This window comes from Mustelus asterias, chromosome 19, assembly GCF_964213995.1.
Source record: "Mustelus asterias chromosome 19, sMusAst1.hap1.1, whole genome shotgun sequence".
Taxonomy (NCBI): Eukaryota; Metazoa; Chordata; class Chondrichthyes; order Carcharhiniformes; family Triakidae; genus Mustelus; species Mustelus asterias.
The window spans coordinates 30,358,444-30,379,636 of NC_135819.1; the positions used below are offsets into that span (position 1 = coordinate 30,358,444).

At 43.7% G+C, this 21,193-nt stretch overlaps 1 protein-coding gene across 6 annotated transcripts in view; it reads left to right on the plus strand.

The window, feature by feature from the left end:
• eea1 (early endosome antigen 1) overlaps positions 1–21,193 on the plus strand; it is a 123,436-nt gene that overhangs the window by 61,137 nt on the left and 41,106 nt on the right. For all 6 annotated transcript variants that reach the window (XM_078235246.1, XM_078235245.1, XM_078235250.1 and 3 more), the window contains 6 exons: positions 366–482; positions 6,426–6,764; positions 11,123–11,272; positions 14,648–14,767; positions 15,807–16,010; positions 17,535–17,735. In XM_078235246.1, the coding sequence (XP_078091372.1) occupies positions 366–482; positions 6,426–6,764; positions 11,123–11,272; positions 14,648–14,767; positions 15,807–16,010; positions 17,535–17,735 (1,131 nt within the window). The remainder of the gene's footprint in view (positions 1–365; positions 483–6,425; positions 6,765–11,122; positions 11,273–14,647; positions 14,768–15,806; positions 16,011–17,534; positions 17,736–21,193) is intronic.

Genomic DNA, 21,193 nt, shown 5'->3' on the forward strand with positions numbered 1-21,193 from the left:
GGAACCCGTTCTCTCAAAAAGCTGTTGAGGTTGGAGTCAGTTGAAAATGTCAGGTTTGAGATTGAGTTTGTAAGGGGCAAGGAAGCAAGGTGAGCAATTCGTGGAGTAAAGGTACAGGCCAACCATGCTCTAACTGAAAGGCTGAACAGGCTCAAGGGGCTGAATGGCCTCCCCCATTCCCATTTTCAGCTATCACTTGTGAAAATTAGTTTTTTGTGGCAACTTAAAGTTTTTTTGATACCCAGTGTTTGGGTGTCATTCATTTTCCACGTCTTGGTCTGTTTTTTAATGACTGAGTTTCCTTGCATGTTTGACCAGAAACTAACAGCTTCAGGCAGTAAATCTTGCTTGTTTTTTGCTTCAAGGCATCCGTGGCTGAGCTGAAAGTGGAACTTGCTAGAATTCAGCAGGAGAGTGCTGCGCGATGTGGGGAGGTACAGAAGGCCCAGCAGGAGTGTGAGGAGATGAAACAGCTGAACCAGGTGTGTGAAATGTCTGTCGAGGAAGCTGAGCCTTGTCACTGAGGATCCCGTGACACGTTGTCAGTGGGAGGTGACACGTTCTTTAGACTTTAATTTCACTACACTTAAAAACAAACATTTAAATGTATAACTCATCAAACAGCACACCCTCAATTTTGGGCAGGTTGGGCTAGAGCCGTTTCATTCTCCAAGTAGGGCATCTGATGTCCAAACCTGAGTGCAGCTGAGAGAACTGTTTTTCAATTATTTCACGGGATGTAGGCATTGCTGATTAGGCCAACATCCTTAATTGCCCTTCAGATGGTGACGAGCTGCCTACTTAAACTGCTGTAGTCCATGTGGTGTAGGTGCACCCACAGTGCTGATAGGGAGTGAGTTCCAGGATTCCAATGACAGTGAAGGAACAGCGATATATTTCCAAGTCGGGATGATGAGTTGACTTGGAGGGGGACTTGCAGGTGGTGGTGTCCCCATACGTCTGCTGCCCTTGTCCTTCTAAATGGTAGAAGTTGTGGGTTTAGAAGGTGCTGTTGAAGGAGCCTTGGTGAGTTGCTGCTGTTTGGATGGTACACATTACTGCCACTGTGCGTCCGTGGTCGAGAGGTTGAATATTGAAGGTGGTGGAGGGGGTGCCAATCGAGTGGACTGCTTTAGGAATAACAGCAATTTTAATTGTAAGTTAATTGTATTTAATTGTATACAAATGGTGGGCTTTAATAGGGGTATTCACTTGTTCCTATGAATAGGAATAAAGAGCAATAGAGAGAATCTCTAATGGTCAGGTTGGGAGTTGTATGCTGCAACACATCTCTCTAAATAAATATTAAACTGTATAAAGATTGGCTCCAGTTCTATCATTCATTGTTGGACTTCATGGATTGGAACAGACAAGGCATTGGAGAGAATGTGGAGGAGATTTACTACAGTGGTACCAGGGGTGAGGGGCTCCAGTTATCGGGGAAGGTAAAATTGTTCTCTTTTCAGCAGAAGAGATTAGGAGTAGAAATGTTGGTAATATTGGAAATTATGAGGGGTTTTGATTGAGTAGATAGCGAGAAATAATTTCCAGTGGCCAGGGGTTGGTGACCAGAGGACCCAGTTTTAAGATTAACGCTGATTAAAACAGGTCAGGAGAGGTGGGATTTTCTGGGGGTGGAGGAAGATGAGAATTTTTTAAAGTAGCAAAGTTACGCGCTGGAATACACTGTGTGAAAGGATGGTAGAAGCAGATTTAGTTGGAAAGACGGAGGATGAGGGGAGACTTAATAGAGGTGTATAAAATTATGAAAGGCATAGATAGGGTGAACGGTGGGAAGCTTTTCCCCGGGTCGGTGGTGACGTTCACAAGGGGTCATAGGTTCAAGGTGAAGGGGGGGAGGTTTAACACAGATATCAGAAGGACATATTTTACACAGAGGGTCGTGGGGGCCTGGAATGGGTTGCCGGGCAAGGTGGTGGAGGCGGACACACTGGGAACATTTAAGACTTATCTAGACAGCTATATGAACGGAGTGGGAATGGAGGGATACAAAAGAGTGGTCTAGTTTGGACCAGGGAGCGGCGCGGGTTAATTGTTCTTTGTTTCTCATTTCAAGGCTTCATTCTATGATCATCTTGCTGGTGCCAGTACAGAGCGAGACTGCGGATAGTTGGGAACCTGTCTCGGGGGCAGGGAATTCATATGGTGTTCGTGGAAGTGGAAATGAATAGGGTTGGGAAGCATTTTCCGATCAGGGCCAGTGTGATCTCCTGGACTCGTTTCAATCGCCTCAGGGGGTCGGAGAGGAATTTCCCAGATTTTTTTCCCCCATATTGGCCCTGGGGTTTTCACTCTGGGTTTTCGCCTCTCCCTGGAGATCACATGGTCTGGAATGGGGGGGTAGGGGTGAGTTAATAGGTTGTGATGAACAAAGCATCATAGCTGTGAGGGACAGCTCGGGGATAGGATATTAGTATGTAGATAGGCTGGAAAATTGGGCGGGGATCCTGGATTCAGGATTCAATCCTGGACCGGGGAGCGGCGCGGGCTTGGAGGGCCGAAGGGCCTGTTCCTGTGCTGTATTGTTCTTTGTTCTTTGTTGCGACAATGAAAAGGGATTAGGATGTGCACGTGAAAAGAAGGAATTCTGTGGACCTGTGGGAAGGGAGCAGGAGAGTGGGAAAACTGGCACAGGTTCGATGGGTTGAATGGCCTCCTGTTTAGCAGGGTTGACTTGACTCTAATTTGGTCCAAATTGGACATTGCCCTCAGGTCTAAAGAAGTCTCTGGTATTTCAGCCACTGTGCGACATCAAGGTTTTATAATGAGTGAAAACTTGATCAGGTAATGTTTTTGAACAGTAAGGAAAATGGGAGCAGGACTATGGCCATTCAGCCCATCGAGCCTGCTCCACCATTCAAAATGATCATGGCTGATCAGACACTTCAAAGCCTTTTACCCACACTATCTCCATAACCCTTTACATTATTGCTAATCAAAAATCTATCAATCTTTACCTTAAACATACTCAGTGACTGAGCTTCCACAGCCCCCTGGGGGTAGAGAATTCCAAAGATTCACAACCCTCAGTGTAAAGAGATTCCCCCTCATCTCATCTCTGTCCTAAATGGCTTCCCCCTTATTTTGAAATAATGCCCCCTGGTTCTAGACTCTCCATGATGTGGAGATGCCGGCGTTGGACTGGGGTAAACAGAGTAAGAAGTCTCACAACACCAGGTTAAAGTCCAACAGGTTTATTTGGTCGCAAAAGCCACTAGCTTTCGGAGCGCTGCCCCTTCGTCAGATAAGTGGGAGTTCTGTTCACAAACAGGGCATATAAAGACACAAACTCAATTTACGAAATAATGGTTGGAATGCGAGTCTTTACAGGTAATCAAGTCTTAAAGGTACAGACAATGTGAGTGGAGAGAGGGTTAAGCACAGGTTAAAAAGATGTGTATTGTCTCCAGACAGGACAGTTAGTGAGATTTTGCAAGCCCAGGCAAGTCGTGGGGGTTGCAGATAGTGTGACATGAACCCAAGATCCTGGTTGAGGCCGTCCTCATGTGTGCGGAACTTGGCTATCAGTCTCTGCTCAGCGACTCTGCGTTGTGTGTCGTGAAGACCGCCTTGGAGAATGCTTACCCGAAGATCAGAGGCCGAATGCCCATGACCGCTGAAGTGTTCCCCAACAGGAAGAGAACTCCCCAGCTAAGGGGAGCATCTTATCTGCATTTACCCTGCCTATTCCTTTAAGTATTTAGTAGGTTTCAATGGGATCACCTACGTTCCAGTGTTGAGCATGGGTTTGCTTTTAATTCATTCCCTGGGTGTGGGATTTGCTATTATTGCCCATCCCTGGTCACCCGTGAGAAGATGTGATCCCTTGTGAACTCTAGCTGTTTCACACAACCGAGCAGCCACTTCAAGGGGCAGTTAAGAGTCAGCCATGTTGGTGTGCAACTGGAGTCATATAACCAGGCCAGGGCAGTTGGCCTGCTTCCTCAGAACCATAGGAAAACTACAGCACAGAAGGAAGCCATTAGGCCCATCTTATCCCTGCCAGCCCAAGGACACCTTCCCTGAAGGTGCTCTTCCCTGAAGGACATTAGTGAACATAAGAAATAGGAGCAGTAGTAGGCCATCTGGCCCTTCGAGCCTGCCCCGCCATTCAACAAGATCATGGCTGATCTGAAGCGAATCAGTTCCACTTACCCGCCTGCTCCCCATATCCCCTAATTCCCTTATCGATCAGAAAACTATCTACCCGTGATTTAAACATATTCAACGAGGAAGCCTCCACAACTTCAATGGGCAGAGAATTCCAGAGATTCACTACCCTCTGAGAGAAGAAGTTCCCCCTCAACTCTGTTCTGAACCGGCCCCCCCTTATTTTGAGGCTGTGCCCTCTAGTTCTGGTTTCCCTTCTAAGTGGAAAGAATCTCTCCACCTCTACCCTATCCAGCCCCTTCATTATCTTATATGTCTCTATAAGATCACCCCTCATCCTTCTAAACTCCAACGAGTACAGACCCAATCTGTTTAATCTCTCCTCATAAGCTACACCCCTCATCTCCGGTATCAACCTGGTGAACCTTCTCTGCACTCCCTCCAAGGCCAATATATCCTTTCGCAAATAAGGGGACCAAAACTGCACACAGTACTCCAGTTGCGGCCTCACCAGTGCCTTGTACAGTTGCAGCAAGACCTCCCTGCTTTTATATTCTATCCCCCTCGCGATAAAGGCCAACATTCCATTTGCCTTCTTGATCACCTGCTGCACCTGCAGACTGAGTTTTTGCGATTCGTGCACAAGGACCCCCAGGTCCCTCTGCACAGTCGCACGATGTAATTTTTCTCCATTTAAATAATATTCCAATTTACTATTATTTCTTCCAAAGTGGATAACCTCACATTTGCTAACGTTATATTCCATCTGCCAGATCCTCGCCCACTCGCTCAGCCTATCCAAATCTCTCTGCAGACTTTCCGCGTCCTCCACGCAATTCGCTTTCCCACTCACCTTTGTGTCATCAGCAAACTTGAATACCCTAGATTCAGTCCCCTCCTCCAGATCATCTATGTAAATGGTAAACAATTGAGGCCCCAGCACTGATCCCTGCGGCACGCCACTGGTCACCAACTGCCAACCAGAAAAGCACCCATTTATCCCAACTCTCTGCTTCCTGTTAGATAGCCAATCCCCAATCCACGCCATCACCTTACCCCTAACTCCGTGTACCCCAATCTTCTGCAGCAACCTTTTGTGAGGCACCTTATCGAACGCCTTCTGGAAATCTAAAAACACCACATCCATCGGTTCCCCTCTGTCAACCGCACTAGTGACATCTTCATAAAAGTCCAGTAGATTCGTCAAACACGACTTTCCCTTCATGAATCCATGCTGCGTCTGCTTGATCGAACCATTCTTATTCAGGTGCTCTGTTATTTCCTCTTTAATAATGGACTCTAGCATCTTCCCAACTACGGACGTTAAGCTAACCGGCCTGTAGTTACCTTTTGTCTACTTCCTTTTTTAAACAGCGGCGTAACAGTAGCTGTTTTCCAGTCAGCCGGCACTACCCCAGAGTCCAGCGAATTTTGATAAATTACTACTAACGTATCTGCTATTACCTCAGCCATTTCTTTCAGTACCCTGGGATGCATTCCATCCGTTGGTTTTCTAACGACAGGCTGACCGCTTTGTTGTCACTTGTACTCACGCTGACATTTTATTTCCAAATTATTATAAACTGAATTCAAACTCTCAAACTGCTCTTTTCTTCATTCAGGGATGTGTGCACTGTTGGCAAGACAGGTATTTATCCCTTAAGAAGGGTGCTAATAATTCATCTTTCTGAAAATGACCATGTGGCTTGCTGAGACATTTTGTTCAAGAGTTGACCTCATTGCTGTGGCTTAGGAATCGCACGTAGGCCTGAATGAGCCTGAATGTCGGATTTCCTCCCCTGTGGGATGGGTTTATATGACAATCCCATGGTCTCAATTCATCATTTCGGAAGCAAGCACAGTTTTAATTCCAGATTTTTTTGTTGAATTTAAATTTCCCCAATGTCAGAAGTGGAATTTTGAACCCAAGTCTCTGATTGGTATTTCAGGCCTCTGGTCCAGTAACTACTAGGCCACTGTAGCCCCGTTAATTTGTTTTAATTTATTATTGTCACATGTATTAGTATAAAGTGAAAAGCATTATTTCTTGTGTGCTATACCGACAAGGCATACCATTCATAGATAAGGAAAGGAGAGAGTGCGGAATGTAGTGTTACAGTCATAGCTAGGGTGTAGAGAAAGATCAAGATCATTAAGGCGGGATTTGAACTTATTCTCTCGATCCCTGCTTGATTAGCATGGCTACAACATCACTATAATAATAGTTGCATTAACATCGTGCAGACTGTAAGCATTTGTAATCAATCTACAATGCAAATTTGTCGTTGTTTCAGAAACTGTCAGAAAATCGATCCAGGAAGGAGGTTGAGTTCCAGCAGCTGCACGATCGTCTGAATGAGGCAACTTTAAGTAAGAAGAGTTTGCAGACCAGCCTGCAGGAGAAGGAGCTGGATTACAAGCAGCTGCAGGCAAAGCTGTCGGCTGCTGAAGCCCTGATGCAAAGGGCGCACACTGAATTGGGTCAGAGTGGGGAGACGAGCCAGAAATTGAAGGGAGAGCTGTCGGAGGTAGAATCCAAGTACCAGCAGCTTCGGGCCGAGTTCAAACAGACACAGCAGCAGAGAGAAGAGAAGGAGCAGCAGAAGATCCAGCTGCAGAATGAGATGAATCAGGTGAGGTGCTGGCAGTGAGTGGGAAGTTTTCAATGCTGCACCCCAGGGTTTCCTGCGTTTCATTGCTAGAAATGGAAATTGGGCCATCAGGAATGAGAATCAATCATCCAGCCCTCGAACCTGCTGCACAGTTGGATTAGATCAGGACCGTTGCTCCATATCCTTCGTTCCTAATCTAGCAATCTCAGTCTTGAAAGCTCAACTTGTTTCCCAACATCTACAGTTTGTTGAGGAGAGTCCAGATTTCTTCCACACTTTGTGTAAAACACCAGCATGAACCGAGTGGCCTGGTTTCAGTGTTGTAAATACTATATCAAATAATATCAATAAATACGATATCAAATATCAATAAATACGATATCAAATGATATCAATAAATACATCAAATAATATCAATAAATAAAGTTTAAAGTTTATAAGTATCACATTAACACTGCAATGAAGTTACTGTGAAAATCCCCTAGTTGCCACACTCCGGCACCTGTTTGGGTACACTGAGGGACAATTTAGCATGACCAATGCACCTAACCAGCACGTCTTTTGGACTGTGGGAGGAAACCGGAGCACCCAGAGGAAACCCACGCAGACATGGGGAGAATGTGCAAACTCCACACAGACAGTGAGCCAAGCCGGGAATCGAACCTGGGTCCCTGGTGCTGTGAGGCAGCAGTGCTAACCACTGTGCTACCGTGCCACCCATATACTATATAAAATAATATAAATACTGTCAATAAATACTATAAAAACTATATAAAATACTATAATAAATAACTTATCAATATTATGTAATAATTACTGTTTAGAATGCTATAAATAAATACTTTATAAAATATAAATACATAAATATTGTAACGCATAAATATTAGTAGCAGTAATATGTAATGAATACTATAAATACTTTATAAAATAATAGATATTGTATAAATATTATGTAATAAACACTATAACTGAATACTGCAAATATTATATAAATATGATACAAAAGGTTCTCCCAATCTCACTTCTGAATGTCCTATCTCTCATTTTAGACTTTGCTCTGTTTTTGCTGTTTTCCCAGCAGAGAAAACAGAATTGGACAAGAGTGTTTGTTTTACTGCAGTGATTTAGAAACCTTTCTGCTTGGAGCTGTAGGGGTTGGATGGGGAGCACATTGTCCAGGAACCCCCTGCCCTAATGTCTGAAAGGGAGTGTCAGATACCATTATTGATACCTAATAATAGAAAATGGTGCGGGTTGAAGCAGTGAGTTTAAGATCCTGCTGAGCTATCGCTGCGTAGCCCTTCAGACCCAGTGACTCTTTAGAGATAAGTAGCCCAGGATTAGAATCTTTAAACTTTGGACTGATGAAGTTCCACATCATACTGCACAGCACAACATGAAGCCATTCAGCCCATAATGCTGCTGTTTGTTCTTTGAAAGAACTATCCAATTAGTCCCACTCCCCTCCCTGTCTTTTCTCCATTGATCTGTAGTTTTTCCTTTTCGAGCACATATTGAATTCCATTTCCAAAGATAGTACTGAATCTGTTTGCTCTGCCCTTTCAGGCAGTGTGTTTCAGAGCTTAATGGCTGTACTGTGCAAATCGCAAACATTCATTACTGTGAGCGCTTGTGACGTATAAACTGCTGAAGGAGAGTTAGTGTCGCTTTCTGTTCAGAAGTCCCCTGTGACTCGGTAGTGGCGATCTTTTGTCAGTCTGTTGTGTGGTATATGGAGGATCAGTGGATGTTGAGCACCACACATCTTTCAGAATGTTTTTGTGAAGGTTCTGCATGGAGCTGATCACTGATTTCAGACAGAGAACTGGAAAGGGCCGAGTGACTGGTGTATGAAATTAATTGGAAATGGCTGGAGGTTGAGATAAAAAGGGCATCCTTGTATTGGCAGGCAGTTGCAAACAGTGTCTTGGAGAGATGAAAGTGAGGATTCCCACAAAAAAAGGATCTGATTTTGAAAATATAAGGCAATGTTGAGTGAGTTTTGATTTGCATAAAATCACACACTGACAGGCCGTTTGGTCCAGCCCAACACTCCTGAGCCGGAATATCGGCCCTGCGCGAGTCTCTTCTCTTTCTTCATCTCACCCTTTCAGCATTTCCTTTCTCCCTGGTCTCTTCCTTGAATGTATCAGTGCTATTGACCCTAACTAACTCTCTTGGTTCCACGTTCCACCATCCTCTGAGTAAAGCAGACTTTCCCGAGTTCCCTGCTGGGCTTATGAGTGACTATCTCGTATTTTTGGTTGTCAGCTGTTAGCTCTCCCACATATGGCACGTCCCCCCGACAGTGACCCTATCAAACCTTTTCATAGTTTTGAAGATCTCAGTGTAGTATAAACCTCAGCCTTCAATTTTCCAGAACAAAGAGCTCTGGCCTGCTCGGTCTTTCCTAATAGTTGTAACCCCTTGCAGCCTTGAAGAAGCACAAAGTTACGTAGTGAAAGAGACTAAAGCTGGATAAAACAGAGTGTTTCGAGCTGTACAATCTAACAATGTATGCAGTTGAAAGAAATGGAAGGATAAACTCGGAGCATTGAGCAGAGGGTGTTGGACAGGTTCCCACTAGAACAAGTGGAACTGAGAATACGAGACCAGTTTCATAGAATCCTACAGTGCAGAAGGAGGCCATTCAGCCCATCGAGTCCGCACCAACCACCATCCCACCCAGCCCCTATCCCTGTAGCCCCACGTATTTACCCTGCTAATCCCCCTGATACTCGGGTCAATTTAGCATGGCTAATCAACCTAACCTGCATAACTTTGGACTGTGAGAGGAAAGCAGAGCACCTGGAGGAAACCCACCCAGACACGGGGAGACAGTGACCCAAGCCGCCCTATCTTTGTGGGGTTATGCACTCCCAGATAGGGCAGAGAAGACAAAGTACAAACGGGCCAGCCTGGCCTTACCTGTAACTAGATGTGATGGATTAAACACTGGTGGAGAGATGAGTGCAGTGACTGTTCGAACAGCGAGAGGCAGAACATTTTGAATATGAGGGTGACCGGTGCGCATGCCGTCAAAACATTGGGTCAAATGTGGGCTGCGTTTGTGGGATCTTGCTGTGTGCAAAACGCCTGCCACATTTCTTGCAGTACAACACCTCAGTGGCTGTAATGAATTTAGAACGCAAAGCACGTTCCGGCAGACTTGTTTCCGCAGTCTGTTGTGGTAGTTTTAAAAACTTGGTGCCTGAAGCAGGCCCTACCCCTCTGGGTGAATGAATTATCATTGGGTGTTTCTGTTAATTGTACTCATTCACAGGTTCTTCAGAAGGCTTCAGACGCTAAGCTCAAACTTAGGATACAATGTTACTACTTTTAAAAGGTTTTAAGCATTTAAAAAAAAAAAAATTCCTATCCGCAACCTAACTAGACAATAGTTATCCTATGTAACTAGACAATAGTTATTTAAAAATGCATTCTTTCATGGGATGTGGGTGTTGCTGCAAAGGCCAGTCCTAATTACCCTTGAACTGAGTGTCTTGCTAGGCCATTTCAGAGGGCAGTTAAAAGTCAACCACATTGCTGTGGCTCTGGAGTCACCTGTAGACCAGACTGGGTAAGGACGACAAATTTCCTTCCTTGAAGGATATTAGTGAACCAGATGGATTTTTATGACAAGCGACAATGGTTTTATGGTCACTATTATTGAGTAAGAAGTCTCACAACACCAGGTTAAAGTCCAACAGGTTTATTTGGGAGCACAAGCTTTCGGAGTGTCAGTCTTCCTTCACCTGAAGAAGGAGTGACACTCCGAAAGCTTGTGCTACCAAATAAACCTGTTGGACTTTAACCTGGTGTTGTGAGACTTCTTACTGTGCTTACTCCAGTCCAACACCGGCATCTCCACATCATCACTATTACTGAGACCAGCTTTTAATTCCAGATTTATTGATTGAATTTAAATTCCACCAGCTGCCATGGTGGGATTTGAACCCATGAACCCAGAATCTTGGCCTCTGGATTACTAGTGCCGTGACATTATCACCATGGTGACATTACCACCATGACACCATCTCCTTCAAGTTCTGTCTGTCTATATTTTTTTTTTAAAAAAAGTCTTTTTAAGTAATTTAAAATGTGGGTTACTCGAGAGTTGACACTAAGTTTCCATTCTTAAAGGTATTAAGGAATATTTTTAAAACTGTCTTTAAAAGCTCTGCCCAATTGGACAGGTATGTGGAAGATTTTGCATTTGGTGATATGCAAATGATTTTCACTATAAGTGAAAGCTCCAGCCTACATTCTGTTGTGGTGTGAAAGATTTGTGCTGAATATCTGCAATTCTCGGTGTGGTTGGATGGCCGCAAGCCTGCTTAGTGATCTGAGATGTTCATTGAACTCGGTCTTGTTGATAGCTCCACGCCAAGCTTCTGGAGACTGAGAGGCAGCTCGGTGAGGTACAGGGCCGCCTGAAGGAACAGAGGCAGCTGTCTGGCGAGAAGTTGAAGGACAAAGAGCAGCAAGTGGCTGACCTGCAGCTCAAACTCTCCCGCACTGAGGAACAGGTAAGGAATGCCTATAGAATGTGCAGTACAATTGACTCCTGTTCTCCTCAACTCTATTTTCACCCTCTCGGCCTGAGCAAAGCACAGTTCATTCACCCTTGTTTCTAAAGGATTCTTGACCCTGGTGTAATGAGCGCTTTACAACATTCAGTTTATTTTCCTAAGACTGTGGGTAGGGAGGGAGTGAAGTCATTGGTGAGAGTAGAGCTTGTGGTGGGAGTGTTAAAGGTTTCATCCCTAGCTCAGTAGCTAAGCCTTAGTCATGGATGGTATCCATTTCCACCTCTTGTTAGCTCCTAGTCTAATCACATCTCGAGTTTAATCATCTTGTCCACACCTTCAATCTGCACACGATCTTGACCCTCCCTTTCTCTGGAGCCCCTCCTGTCCCACCATTCACTTCTAAGTCAGAAGATCAAGGGTTTAAGCCTCATGCTTGAGTGAGCTTTGTGAGCTGACCCGGTGTGCTACATTCCAAGGTGCTGTGTTTCGGATGAGATGTTGAACTGAGATGTCGCCTGCCTTTATCGGGTGGATATTATAGATTCCATAACAAGATGAGGAAGAGCAGGAGAATTCTCAGTGGCCTCCCGGTCGATTGTCTACCAACATCACCAACAAGACAGATGCAATGGCAATTTATTGGTCAACATCCTGATTAACAAAATGTTTCTAGTTTGCATTTGTAATTTTGTAAAAAATAACCAACTTGCAAATCTTTTTTCCCAGTATTCAATAAGCGATGTATTTTGCTCTGGAACCGAACATATTTCTAGTACCTGGTAAGCCACAGCAACCACTTAGTGTCTTCATGTTTGAAATTTGGTCATCTCATTGGTGTTTGCAAGCTTCACGGTGTGCCGGTTGGCTGCTGCCTTGACCAATAAAACACCAACTCTTTGACTGAAAAGCCCCTTTGGCACGTCCTGAATTCCCATCTCTGTAACGTCTTCCTTTCAAATACAGTCAGCTGATTGCCAAACATCGTCTCAGACACTTTTTGAGCTGTTTGTGTGTAACATCGATTTGAGGTATTTTTAATTTGAATTACAAAATGAATTGTTGATCCAGCTGTGGTGTAAATGAGTCTGGAGGAAGCCAAGTGCAAGCTGGATCTATCTTGGCGTGTTATACATTGATCAACATGTAGCTAAAGCGGGAACAAAGTCACATAGATAGTGTAGTCGTCCTCCATTAAAAATGGGCATTTTCACAGAGGAAATCTTTAGCAACTGTCCTGTAATGATATTGAAAATCCTAATCCTATCCCATGAACGTTGTTAATGTTGGAATTGTGCTGCACTGGGATACATGCTGGAAGTTGATAATTAAGCACAGCTGGTTCCAAATGGGGAAGGATTAACAAATCATAGAACCTACAGTGCAGAAGGAGGCCATTTGGCTGCACCGACAACATGCAGGTCCTATCCCCATAACCCCACATATTTAACCTCCTCGTCCCCTGACATTAAGTGGCAATTTAGCATGGCTAATCAACCTAACCCACATGTCTTTCAGACTGTGGGAGGAAACCGGAACGCCCAAAGGAAGCCCAATGCAGACACGGGGAGAATGTGCACACTCCACGCAGATAGTGACCCAAGCTGGGAATCGAACCCGGGTTCCTGGCGCTGCGAGGCAGCAGTGCTAACCACTGTGCCACCGTGCCGCCCACTAATTCTTGTATGGGAATGTAAACCAGTTTATTCTGGGCCTCTGGGAGGAACTGGAGGAGTCTGTGACGTTGGAAATAAACCTGTTGTAAGGTCAGGCTGGCGTCAGACTCATTCTTCCTCAACATGCAATTTTTGGAATTAACATCCTTCTTTTTATAGAATCCCTTCAGTGCAGAAGGAGGCCATTCAACCCATTGAGTCTGCACCGACTCTCCGATGGAGTATTTCACCCAGGCTCTATCCCCGTAACCCCACATATTTACCCTGCTAATCCCCCTAGCCTGCACATCTTGAGATGCTAAGGGGCAATTTAGCAAGGCCAATCTACCTAACCTACCTACCATCTTTGGAGCGTGGGAAGAAACCGGAGCATCCGGAAGAAACCCACACAGACACGGGGGGAATATGCAGACTGCACACAGACAGTGACCCATAGCTGGAATTGAACCCGGGTCCCTGGTGTTGTGAGGCAGTAGTGCTAACCACTGTGCCAACGTGACACCTAACTCTGTTTCTTGCCTTGCTCTGTGAGCAGCTGTGGTCAGTACTGCTCTCATTTTATATCAGCAGCAGTCTTATTGATATCCCTTTTGTGAAATAAAGCAGCTGGTGTAGATTTTATCCATGCCATTGAAAGTAAACTTTGACCCTGGATATATTTGAAATGTTATTTGACCAGTGCCAAGTTGTAGCTTTGAAATTGGAGTGAGTACATCAGCTGTGACCGGTAGAAGCTGAGCAAGTACTTGCAGGGTACAAGAAAGACCCCTAGCAATCAGTGTGTCGACTCAATTGGCTGACAATATACCAGTGCAGAGGACTGCAATGTCAACCAAGCCATCCTCATTTGTTGGAATTTCGTCACTGGGGGGATGGTTTTCTTTTATTCATTCATGGGAATGTGGGCATCGCTCACTGGCCAGCATTTATTGCCCATCTCTAATTGCCTTTGAACTGAGTGGCCTGCTGGCCATTTCAGAGGACTTTTTCAGTCAACCACATTGCTGTGGGTCTGGAGTCACCCGTAGGCCACACCGGGTAAGGACGGCAGATTTCCCTCCCTAAAGGACTTTAGTGAACCAGATGGGTTTTTACAACAATCGACAATGGTTTCATGGTCACCATTAGACTTTTAATATTGAATTCTAATTTGACCATCTGCTGCAGTGGGATTTGAACCTGGGTCTCCAGAGGATAATCTTGGCCTCTGGATTACTAGCCCAGCGACAGTATTGCTACACCACTGCCTCCCTATGTGGTTACATGTGGTATGGAGATGATTTAAAGATCGCAAAGCTATGAGGAGTTGACGTCGTGATCCCACACACCGCTGGGAGGGAAGGAGCAGCAAAAGGGGGGATTGTATTTACATTAAGGTAAGTCCCTCTGGGGAGAGAGAGTCTGATGTTGCTCTGTGTCATGGTTCCCGGTTTATAATGGTGTTTGGAAGGAGTTGAAGCTTATTATCTGCTGTAGTCTGTGGTTCCTCACCCACACCAAGGTCAAGTGTTCTTTTACCAAAAGAGAAAATCTCAGCAGGTTTGGTAGCATCTGTAAGGAGAGAAAAGAGCTGATGTTTCGAGTCCAGATGACCCTTTGTCAAAGCCCTCAAGTCTTCCTTTGCTGTTTTCAAGGCTGCAACTCTCCTGAAAGATTTTGTGTTTTTTTTTAAACTGCATTGCCGTTGGATTCCTTTCAGGTAAAGGAAAGTACAGCTGCTACGACTGAAGTGCAGCATCAGTTGGACAAATTAAGGCAACAGCACCAGGAGTTACAGACTGGTCAGCAGAACACCACATCCCAGCTGAGGGAAACACAGGTATGCTGCTCACTGTCCTGAGTCATTTAACAAATCTCACCTGGGGGAAATAATAAGCTGCACAGTTAGATTGTTGAAAAACTCTAATTTTGATTTAGGTGTCATTGGCAAAACCGTTTGTTGCCCGTCCCGAATTTTCCCTTTGGAAGGTGGCAGTGAGCCACATGGGGTGTAGGCATGCCCGCAGGAAGGAGTTCCAGGATTTCGACTCGGTGACAGAAAGGAAAAGCAATTGTAGTTTGAGTGAGAGTGGTGCGTGGCTCGGAGGGGAACTTGCAGGTAGTGGTGCTCCCACACCTCTGCTGCCCTCGCTCTAAGTATTAGAGGTTACAGAGATTGGTGGGTCCTGTCAAAGAAGCCAAGGTGAGTTGCCGCAGTTCTTCTTGTAGTCTGCAGATTGGAGCAAAGGATCCAGGCTGACACTGTGGTGCAGAACTGAGGCAGTGCTGCATTGTCGGAGGTGGTATCTTTCGTATGTGACGTTAATCTGAGGCCTCGTTTGCCTCCTCAGCTGGGTGTGAAAGATCTGTTTTGAAGAAGGAGGAGTTATTTTTCGTGTGCTAGTCGATCTTTATTCCACAATCTACATGCTACTTAATAACAGATTATCTAGTTATTATTACACTGCTGTGCAAATAAATTGGGTACTGCTTTTCTTATATTACAAAATGGACTACACTTCAAAATGTTCTTCATTGCCTGTGAAGCACATTGCAACATCCTTAGCTTGTGAAAGGTTTCTGTAGAAATGCAATCCACTCTTTTTAAGTCCTTTTCTTCATGCTGTGCCTGTGTAAATTGGTGTTTGCCATCTGTTCATGAAGAGAATTAAAGATACTGACGAGGAGCTGCTTTTGTATTTGAATGTTATGTGGCCTGCAGTGATTTAAGTTCACTCTCAATCCACAGGTAAAATATTCTCAACACAAGAAGTCTTTATTGATTTTGGAATTGCTAAGTATTTGCAGTGCCAAAAAAGAAGTGTTTTTACTTTAAATGCTGCTGGAGTACCAATCATCTCTGGCATTTTGTGCTTTAGAATGATCTAGAACAAGTGCTGCGCCAGATCGGGGACAAGGACCAGAAGATTCAGAACCTGGAGGCTCTGCTACAGAAGAGCAAAGACAGCATGGTGCAACTTGAAACTGAACGGCAGGAGCTTGTTGCCAAAATTCAAGATGGCAAGGGCGAGGTGGCCATTTTGAATCAGTTACAGGAGAAGAACCATGGCCTGCAAGACCAGGTACACCAGCCTGCTCTCCATTTCGTGTTTATATGTGCTTGTACCTCCGTTTACCAGAGCTAAGTAAACCCATTAACGGTGTGTGAATTTGGGGGCAGCATTATCAAAGTAGGTAAACAGCAATTTTTATAATTATGCAGTGAATTCTACTAATGTTTGTCTATCTCAAACAATAATCAAGTTAATTTGCCACATTTATTAAAGCGATACTTTTGTCCCCTCTTCCTGAAGGCATGGGGGAGTGAGATTGGATTCAGGCAGGGACACAACTGACAACTATTCTGCCGGACGCTATATGCCCTGTCCAACTTTCAGTTTGATTGAATTTATACTTGTGTCCAATCTCACCTCTGTTGATCCTCATTGAAGTACATTTGTGAGGAATATTTTAGCTCCTCCCCAAGTGTCCAATCCCTATGTGTGAATCTGGACTGAGAGTGTTTGTGAGGAGATGGAGGATGGTACAGTTAATCTCATTCCTGCTCCTGCATTCTGTTCTCAAAGGCTTGAGTCACGAGGTTGTGACATGCACTGTTGTCCCCCTCTTTCTCAAGGATGCTGAGGCCACCTCCAGTCTTGCCACTATTGTCTCAACTGAGATGGAATAATTCAGAACGGATTGGGACCGGGCTGGAGAATTCCTGGTCTGCCTGTCCTATTCTCATACCGGTCAGTACACTGACCAGTGGAGCTATCCAGGAGCTCTGTATAATTAAAACACCAGGATGACAGGAGGGGGTTGTTAATTATAGTTTACTCCTCAAATCATTAATGAACAGTACTTAAAAAGACACTTTAAAAGCTCGCACCCACAAGCGCACCCATGTTTGGTTGATTCGGGACTGAAACATGTTACAGTTCTGAACTCTGTGCCTTAGACCATTGCAAATTCAGCTATTCACTACAAACGCCCAACTTTTGTACACCTCTCCATGTGACAATCCACACGTTTCCATAATGTCATTAAAGGCGAGTTTAATTGACTTACTCCTAATTAATAACTTTTGTTTTGCTGACTTAATTTTTTTTCCATTGCTCTAACAAGTATAATTTCATCACTTTATCGTATCAATAATTTAACTCTTGTTCTCTACACAGTAATGGCTATTCTTCCAATGAAACCTTCAGTTAAATGTCTGTATCATTCATACCAATTATAAAGGATGTTGTGTGACCAGATGTTTTCTTCTGCATAACTATTTTCTCACACTGTAATCGGTATTTAATAATCTCTTATTACTGTTGCTACAGGGACGGACTGTCCTGATCCATCACCCTAGTACTTTACATTGACTCTGACTTCCCTGCTAAACAGGCAATGGTTAAATGATAACATGACTACAATATAGAGAGAGATTAATAACAGCATAATAACAGACTTCAGGGCAGTCTGATTAACTCTTTCCTTACACCACATTGTTATATTTTCTTCAGCTAATGTAAAATAAATCTGAGTGTGTGTGGCTGTAAACCGCGTGAATGTTAATTCCACACTGGTGACCATTCGCTGTATCGAAATACTAGGTTGCTCAGTTAGCTGAGAAGCTGAAAAATCAAACGGAGAGTCACAACCAGGCACAAGAGAATTTACACAAGCAAATGCAGGAGCAGAAATCCCAGCTGCACGCTGCTGAAGACCGAGCTCTCACCCTCGAGTCTACCGTCAGTGAACTCACTAATCAGCTGAGTGAAACCAAGGAGAAGATGACTCAACTTGACTTACAGGTGTAGTATGGACTTCATTCCTTTATTCATTCATTGATTCACGAGCTGCATGGTGACACACTGGTCAGCACCGCTGCCTCACAGCACCAGGGTTCAATTCCGGCCTTGGGTGAGTGCCTGCGTGGGTTTCCTCCGGGTGCTCTGGCTTCCTCCCACACTACAAAGATGTGCAGGTTAGGTGGATTGGCCATGCTAAATTGCCCCTTCTGTCCCAAGATGTTATAGATTAGATGAATTATCCATGGTAAATGCATGGGGTTATGGGGATAGGAAAGACCTGGGTGGAATGCTCTTTTGGAGGGTCATTGCAGACTCTAAGGGCTGAATGGCCTCTTCCTGCACTGTAGGGGTTCTATGACAATTGGAGACTGGCCTTGGTGTTTTATCTGTCTCTATGTAAAATAGCAAATTATGATTTCAAGAATCAAATTATTTGAGTCCTTCACATAGATACTGTAAAGCAGATCGGAATGGTGAGCCATGAGATAAATGTGAAGTGGCAATTGTTGAGCATACCCTGGTATCTAAGTATTTGCTGAGGTTAATTAACTTTATACTGAGAAGCTGGGTTTGTTCTCCTTGCAGCAGAGGAAATTGAGGGGAGATTTAACAGTGGCGTTTAAAATTATAAGGGGTTTTGACAGATAAAATAGGGAGAAATTGTTTCCTCGGAGCAGAGGGTCGGTAACTAACGGACGCAGGCTTAAGACCTTTGACAATAGAATCGGAGGGAAGATGAGATTTTGTTTGTAAGGCAGAGCGTTATTAAGATATGGAATGCCTGAAAGGGCAGTGGAAACTGATTCAAAAGGAAGTTGTTATACATTTGAAAAGGAAAGATTTACTGAGTTCTGGGGAAAGAACAGGGGGAGTAGGATTAATCAGATGTCTCCTTCAAAGAGACACAATGTGCCAAACAGCCAAATTCTCTGACTCGAGGATATTTATGGATATGATTCCTAGAATTTTACATGTGGCAACATTTAAAAATAAAGCATTGTTGTTGAAGGGAACTGAAGAGACATGGATTTAAGGTTTTAACATTGATTAGGGAAACAGAATCCCAGTTGAGGTTTTCAGATGACCTTGTAAACTATAATGGGTAAGCCTGAGATCTTTTATCAATCAGCTCAGTCACTCACTGATTGGGAGCCCTTGAATAGTGGTCTCTGAATCCACTGGGCACAAGTATTGAATGGCATCTCCACTTCCAGAAACTGGTAGAACTAGTGCTGCAGGTCCAATTGCATTGTGCAGTCCTGCATTACTATGGGACGATGTTCAATTTTCAGGGCATGTTACACAGGCATAACTGGGTGTGTGATATAGAAATTAACTCTTCACTTGTTTCATGCTGGAGGTGCAGCTTTCAATGCTGTTACTCTGAACCTGGAGCTCCTTAATTTTATCAGAAACTTTTGTTACATATTGAGTTAATTTGCATCATTTTCAGCGCTACTGTTCAGTTAAATTTTCTATTTGCATCCTGATCAGAAGAAGCAAATTAATAAATTAAACTTAACCATATTGCCATTAAACCAATTTTATGATGTAGCTCAAGGAATAGAAGGAAGCCCCTCAAACCCATTCTGCTGTTCGATTTGACCTGCACAGATACTATGACAGTGGGTTTTAATATGGTCATTCATATCTCATGGGGTTGGATGTGGGTAACTCAGATCAAAGATGTTCATTGGGTGAACCCAGGGACTGAGGTTAATGAGATCAGTCTCCAAAGGAAATTCTTAGATCATTTCCAAGTTATAAATTCTCTCCTTATTTGTATATTTCCATGATGGATCTCAATATCCATGTTTGTAATGGGAATTTCCTATGTAAACTTGTCAGTGTAATCACAGGCTACTGTTGCAGCACCTCCAGGGCCAGGAAGCGTGCCAGTTTGACGAAGACATGTCCATTTTAAAATTGGACATTGCCTGTCAACTTTTCCCATCTTAAATGCAGATCAATAGATAAACACATTGATATACTGTTGACCGTGGTATTGACTTATTAAAGAGGAATCACAACACCTTGGTTGATTTACATAGAATAGACAGCACAGAATCAGGCTATTCAGCCCAGCCAGTTCAAGTTGCTGTTTATGCTCCAGTTGAGCCTCCTCCCTTCTTTTCTCTTCAAATCCTATCCGCATAACACCCTCTATTCCTTTCTCCCTCATGTGCTTATCCAGTCTCCCCTTAAATGCATCTATACTATTCACCACAACCACTCCCAGTCTGAGCGAGTTCCACATTCTCACTACTCCCAGGGTAAAGCAATTACTTCTGAATTCCTTATTTGATTTCTTGCTAAAGGTAGCCTCTAGTTTTGCTCTTCCCCGCAATCAGGAACATTCCTTATCAAACTCTGTGATTTTTATTTTAAAGCTCTCTGATAGGTCCTCCTCAGTCACCTCTCTTCAAAAGCAAACAGAGTCCTGATCATCATTTCGCTTTGCATTCCTGGTATCCTCATTGTAAATCTTTTTTTCATCATCTGCAGTGCCTCTGCATCCATTTTATAGTGTGTTGACCTGAACTGTACAGGGTATTCTCCAGGATGATCTGACCAAAGTTTGATTTAAGTGTTTGGCATAACATCTCTACTTTTCAATTGTAGCCCTCTAGAAACAAATGCAAAATGATTGGTTAGCTTTTTCTTAACCTGCATTGTTATTTTTAATAATCTATATAATTTTATTTCTTCACCTGTGATGTTTGATTAGTGTTTATAGCTTGTTCTTGTTTATATTGGACTATATTTTTCATGGACTCTGTTGAACACCTTGCTCAATGCTTCCCATTTGTCACACCATTGTTTGCCAGTACTTTTGTCCATTTTGTTTTCCTAAGTTCAATTAATTTTTCAAAATCAGCTATTCTCCAATCTATCAGCCTGGCCTCGATCAGGCTTTATCTCCATCTCGATTATTATTTTAACTCTGTTGTATATGTCAGTGTTTGTGCGGGTTTTAATTGTACAGAACTGATGGAAAGGGTGCAGTTGTTTTTGAAGTACCATCAGTGTATTTTTGGAACGTTTTATCAAGCCCACTCTGGCTGCATCACATGATTCATGTAAACCAATATCTAATGCACATTAAAAGTGATTGGAATGATGCATGCTACAGACATGAGAAGTGTTAACACGGAATATCTGTACAGAGACCAGCAGCTCCCGGTCAATAAATTTCACTTTAAATATCTGGTACAACAAGGATAATTCTCTCTCAATTCTCAGCAGCACTCCGAGCAAGTACACACCATCATCTGAACTCCCAAAATACTTCAAACTCTTCAAAAGAGCGATCTTCCAAATGTAAGATCTCTCACTTTCTCCACTCAATGGATTCGGTCCTTGTGTTGCTTGCAGCTCTATACCATCTGAATTCCCCACATACCAACAAGGCGAGCTCCTACGGACCTACGCTCTCTTTGGTCACAATCGTCCTCGCA